The sequence below is a fragment of the Phocoena phocoena genome, chromosome 1, assembly GCF_963924675.1.
Source record: "Phocoena phocoena chromosome 1, mPhoPho1.1, whole genome shotgun sequence".
NCBI lineage: Eukaryota > Metazoa > Chordata > Mammalia > Artiodactyla > Phocoenidae > Phocoena > Phocoena phocoena.
Genome location: NC_089219.1, coordinates 10131627 through 10137378, shown reverse-complemented (window position 1 = coordinate 10137378; position 5752 = coordinate 10131627). Strand labels below are relative to the sequence as shown.

At 50.3% G+C, this 5752-nt stretch overlaps 1 protein-coding gene across 1 annotated transcript in view; it reads left to right on the top strand.

Moving 5' to 3' along the window:
• Positions 1–87: 87 nt before the first annotated feature.
• The window catches only part of LRRC38 (leucine rich repeat containing 38), an 83218-nt gene continuing 77553 nt past the window's right edge, over positions 88–5752 (top strand). The window contains 2 exon segments of the mRNA XM_065872301.1: positions 88–217; positions 706–875. Coding sequence (XP_065728373.1) covers positions 88–217; positions 706–875 — 300 coding nt within the window.

Sequence of the window (5752 nt, the reverse complement as noted above, 5' to 3'; positions counted from 1 at the left end):
TTTCTTAGTTGACTTGTTCTTTGCGGGGCCGAGCAGCTCGTTTCTGTGCTGGGGGAAGATTATGAAACAGCCAGAGGCCCTCGCTTGATGGAGCGAGAGACTGGGGGCTGGAAAATGCGGGGAGCAGAAGTCCCAGCGCGGGAGGGGTCCCCGAGTTCCTTCGCCCGCAGCGTCAGCCGGAGGAGCAAACTTTGCAGTTGGGAACTTTCGGATCAGAGTCGGCATTTATCTCTCCCGACGAGGGCGAGGGCGGGGACAGCCCGCGCGGTAAGGTGGTCCCAGTTCGGGGCTCCCTAGGACCGCCCCCTGCCTCTGTTTGGCCAGCGCGAAAACGATGACCTCAGGCCAGGTTTAAAGTTACAGGGCCGCGGCTGCGGGGCGCTGCCGGCACGCGCGGAGGGCCAGAGCCCCGGCAACATAGGCTTTTATTCTGTTCCCCGATAGGAGGGAAAGGGGGCGCAGGCAATAAGCGATTTTTTTGGGGGTAATTTTTAAACATCATTATTCTCTTTTTTAAGAGTAAGGCACAAGATTAGGTTTTTCTTCTTAGAAGTAAACTGTTCCTTGTGCGGCCAGTCATTTTAGAACCAAGCAAGGGATTGTTCTTGTAAATACTGAATTTGATGGCTTTAAAAAAAAAAAGCGGCCGTCCTCCTCTGGGTGAGCCAGAGGCGGTTCGCGCTGGTAAATCGCGCCCTTGTTCAGGGGCCGCGAGCGGGCGGGCTCCCGGGGGGCTGCCGGAGAGAGCTGGCTGGGAGCTTCGCAGCCCCGGTGGCTTCGGCAGGTTTGGAAAAAAGGCTGAGCGCGAGATCCGCCTCTTCCTACTTTGGATACAGCGCTGCGGTGCTGGGGCCCAGGACAGACCTGCGCAGTCGGTGGGGCGCAGCAGCCCAAGGATGTCAAAGGGACCCACCTGGTCACCAACCTGTGTCCACTTCCAGCTGGGGCTCGTCCCCTTTAATCCTGGACCTTGGCCCCCAAGTCCCCACTTTACTGGTGTAAGCAATCTTGCCCTGATCTCAGGTCCTGGATGTTAGCAACAGGAAGAGAATTTATGTTTTGATTTTATTTCCTTTTGAACTCTTGGAATTATTTTTTTTTTTCTTTTAAGGGGAGGAGTTGGAGAGGTGGCCCACTCCCAGATGCCGCAAATTCCACTCAGCAAAAAGAACCAGAAGACAATGCCCCAAAGCTCCATCCTGAGGTGAAAACTGGTTGTTTCCAGATCCTAAACCCCAGATTCCAAATTTACTTTGTAATAAGAATCACATGGGGAGATTGCTTAAAACCTCAGAGTCCTGTGTTCCACCCTCTACTCATTAATTAGACCCTGGGGGAATCCATATTTTAAGCCAGGAGCCACAGGGATATTTAGTGAACAGAGCCCCCTGGCAGCCCTTCTCAAATAGCGTGACCCTGTGAGTCACCGTTAAAATGCTGTGAAGCTTCCTGGGGAGATTCTGCATTTCTCACCATGTCCCAGGTGAAGAAGTCTTGTCCTGGGGCTACAGGATAGGAGCTGACACCTGAAATAAGGAGAAGAAGGGACTCTGGAGAGTCAAGGGTTTGGAAACATAAAGAGAAAACTGGAGATAGAGAGGATAAGCTGAACTAACTCCCCCATCACGTTAATGCGTTTTCTTGGTATTACTGCATTACCAGTAATGTTTGTTGAGAGACTGCATGGTGCCTGTATTGTCTATCCTGCAAAATGGAGAATAGATGCAAATCCACTCCAAAGTAAAAAAAAAAGACAGACTTCACTCGGGAGCAGAGATGAAATGCAGCCTCGGTGGGAGAACAGGTTAAGTGCAGCTCCTTTAGAGGGTGCTTGGGGCTGGGTTATGAGTGAAGGTGCCAGCTAAAAATTGGCACCTGCCATCTGCCTCTACAAGGAGTAAGTTACAAACTGCTGTGGCCGCTGACCTTCGACACCCCCTGAAAGGAGTTTGGAGATCAGGAATGAGGCACTCTGTGCTCTGGGGAAAACTGGTGGGACAGGCATTCAGATAGTCAGATGTTTCCAGGAGATTTTATGAGCCAAAGTCTTGCATCTCCTCGTATCTAGAAAAGCACTAAAATCATTGACGGTGACATCTTCTCCTTGTGACTAGCAGCCAGCCTCTGCCGAAACGTGTGCTTGACTGTACCTACCCCACTTCACTAAAATCATATGTGATACTGACGTCTCCCCCTACCTCTTTGGGGTTTTTTAAAAATTTATTTATTTTAATTTATTTATTTTTGCCTGCGTTGGGTCTTCGTTGCTGTGTGTGGGCTCTTCTCTAGTTGCGGTGAGCAGGGGCTACTCTTTGTTGCGGTGTGTGGGCTTCTCATTGCGGTGGCTTCTCTTGTTGCGGAGCAAGGGCTCTAGGAGCGCGGGCTCAGTAGTTGTGGCTCGCGGGCTCTAGAGCGCAGGCCCAGTAGTTGTGGCGCACGGGCTTAGTTGCTCCGCGCCATGTGGGATCTTCCCGGACCAGGGCTCGAACCCGTGTTCCCTGCATTGGCAGGCGGATTCTTAATCACTGAGCCACCAAGGAAATCCTCCCCTACCTCTTTGGAGCAGTTTGTCAGAGCTGTCTGAAATGCTGTCCCCTGGACTGGAGTCCTCATTTTGCCCCAAATAAAACTTAACTCACAATTCTCACGTTATGCACCTTTTTTTTCAGTTGGCAAAGGAGAAGCACCTCTACCCACTCTGGCCCCTGCCCTCCAGGGATGTGTTTAGATTCTACAAGGTTGGTCACCTGACCTGCTGGTAGAGGAGTTGGATCTTGTTGGAGGCCATCCTGGGTCTGGGGACGGGGACCGGGCCTGGGAGTCTGTGGACAGGGCCAGGTACTGTTGGTCTAACTGGAGAGTTTGTCTGGGCCTAGTGGGGGACCTTCCTCAACAACTGCCACGGCAGAGGAGAGAGAGGGGACACTGCTCCTGGGTCAGAGGTTGGAGCCGCTGTGTACCTGGATGACTCAGGGTTAGACTAAAGAAGCTGCAGTGAAGCACAGGGAATTTGGAAGTCTGAGACCAGCCCAGTTGAGGGAAGAAGGAAGCAAGGATGATACATGCCAGGAGGTTCCTACGTTCTTGTGAAACAGCTTGAGTGTGAAAGCGGTGACTGGTCAGATAACAGTGACATTTACCCGGGAATTTCGGGACCTTCAGCATTATCTCATGTAATCCTCAGGACACCTTTTGGGTTAAGAACACTGCTAATACCCATCTTACATCCAAGGAAACAGGTTTTCAAAGCAGTATGGTTTCCAAAGGGGCTTCCAAAGCAAGGTGCATCAGATTTGCCCGGTTAAGATTAAGATGCTGAGAGCTGGGCCCCACTCCAGAGTTTCTGATTCATAGGTTGGGGTGGCGCCTGAGAATTTGCATTTTTAACAAGTGCTCAGGGATGCCGCTGCTGCTGGACCTGGGGCGTCACTTTGAGATCCACTGATTTAGAGACCACACAGGTGGTCTGGGTCACCTAGAACAACGGGTGGAGCCACAGTCCCTCTGTTGCAGGACATGAGCCTGTCGGATAATGCTGGGTCTGCTTAAGGATCTGGAAGGAGAGGTCTGTAAGTTACTTTTAAGAAGGAGGAGCCTCCCTCCACACCCCAAGCTGAGGGTGGGAGACCAAGCTGCAGAAGCAGTAGGAGCAGAGCCTGAGCCCTCAGCCTGGGAGCCTCCACCCTGAGGGGTGGTGCAGGATGAGTGTTAGAATCTCTCCCGTGCCCTGTGTTCTCTGAGGCCCCTGCACAGTCCCAGGGCGGCAGACAGGACTTCCAGGCTGCCTGGGAAGACTCCTCAACAGCTTCTCTTGCTTCTCAACCCACACTGCTCTGGGGCTGAGATATCACTGATATTAAAGGCACCTCTGTGACTCAGGGGTAAATGGTGCACTTAGGTGAGTGACCTGGGCCCAAAATGTATCTAGAGCAGGAATGGGATGAGGCTGAGGGCAGGGATGGTGGGTAGGGAGTAGTGCTGGGGCTGAAGGAACCACAGCAGCTTGCTTTGCTGAAAAGAGCCTCAGTGTTTAGGAATCACAGTTCAGCTCCATGGTGGCCTTCAGCCAACATGATCCTCAGTTTCTGCTTCTTTGAAATGGGTGTGTTATCCCCACTTTGGAGGGTTCTACGCACAGCATGGAGTATAACTGCTCTGGTTACTGTGATGGTCGTTTCTGCCAGGCCCTGCCTGGTTCTCAGCCTCTCGAGTCCTCCAATGGCCACCTGTGCCCACCTGAACCCTCAGTGAGTCCTAGCCTCGAGGGCAGAGGTTCTTGACATGGACTCAGCGGAACTGGTTCCTTTTGGCCTAAGGAAACCCAGCTAAATAAGGACTCGGCATCAACTCATTCCTTGCTAGGCCAACCCTCGCCTTGGGCCTGATTCCTGAGAGCCCCCTGGATCCCTGTCTGGCTCCCAGGGCCCAAGGCTCCCTCAGGGAAACCCGATTATCTCCCAGTTCCACCTAGGAACTAATGTTCTGCATCAGGACCCCATCTGGAGTCTGGCTCCTGCCATTCCACTAGTAGGCTGCTGGCTTGGCTTTCTGACCCATTGGGCTACCTCTATGTGCCAAAGCACCCCATCTCTCTCCAGGAGTCACCCCGATGCTGACTGCCCCTCCTATTGTCCGTCACACTACTGCATGCCCTATTCCGATGGGCAGCACACGATTTTGCTCTCAGACTCCCTAAAGGAATTTTGAAAAACTAGGTACCAATTATTTTTCATCATAGAGTTAAATAAGTATATTTTTAATGGGAGGTAGTACATATTAAATGCTTCATGGAAAAAAATAAGACGAAGACTGACTGTAATTGGCAAAAATATTTCATGTTGCGATTTGATAACACAATGATCATGAAAAATTATATAAAATTTTTATCTATGAATTTTTAACCATGCACCTTGACATTTTTTGATAAAAGACCTGGAAAACTTTCCAGCTACACTTCAAAGAGTCAGCGTCGCTCACAAATTTTTTAAATGTTGTGCATGTGTTAAGTTTTTATTATAAAAATATGCGTTCGTTAAAGGAAACGGGAAAAACAGGAAAATAGAAAAATTATCATATGCTCAGATTTCCTTGTATGTCTGTTTGCAACTTTTTCTTTTGACATAACTCAAATTTACAGAAAAACTGGAATAGTCCAAGAGCTCCCGTATACCCTTGACCCAGGTTCATGAATTTGCTTATATTTTGCCTCATCTGCTTCACTGTTATCTCTGTTTTACAGACATTTTACAAACATTTGCATATTGGTTTCATTATCAATGTCCTCTAGCCCTAAATGCTTGGGTGTGAATTTCCTAAAGACAAAGACGGTCTATTTCTTGGCCACAGTTGGATTGGCAAAATCACAAAATTTAATATTAAAAGGGTACTATGGGGCTTCCCTGGTGGCGCAGTGGTTGAGAGTCCGCCTGCCGATGCAGGGGACGCGGGTTCGTGCCCCGGTCCGGGAAGATCCCACATGCTGCGGAGCGGCTGGGCCCGTGAGCCATGGCCGCTGAGCCTGCGCGTCCAGAGCCTGTGCTCCGCAACGGGAGAGGCCACAACAGTGAGAGGCCCGCGTACCACACACACAGAAAAAGGGTACTGTGGTCTAATCCACAGCCGTATTCAAATTTAACAATTGTACCATTAATGCCCTTTATAGATTTGTTTTTTTTCAGGATCTAATCCATGACATCACATCCCACTTGGCTGTCGTGTCTCCAGAAGGTCTCAGAACTCTGCTTCAGCCTCT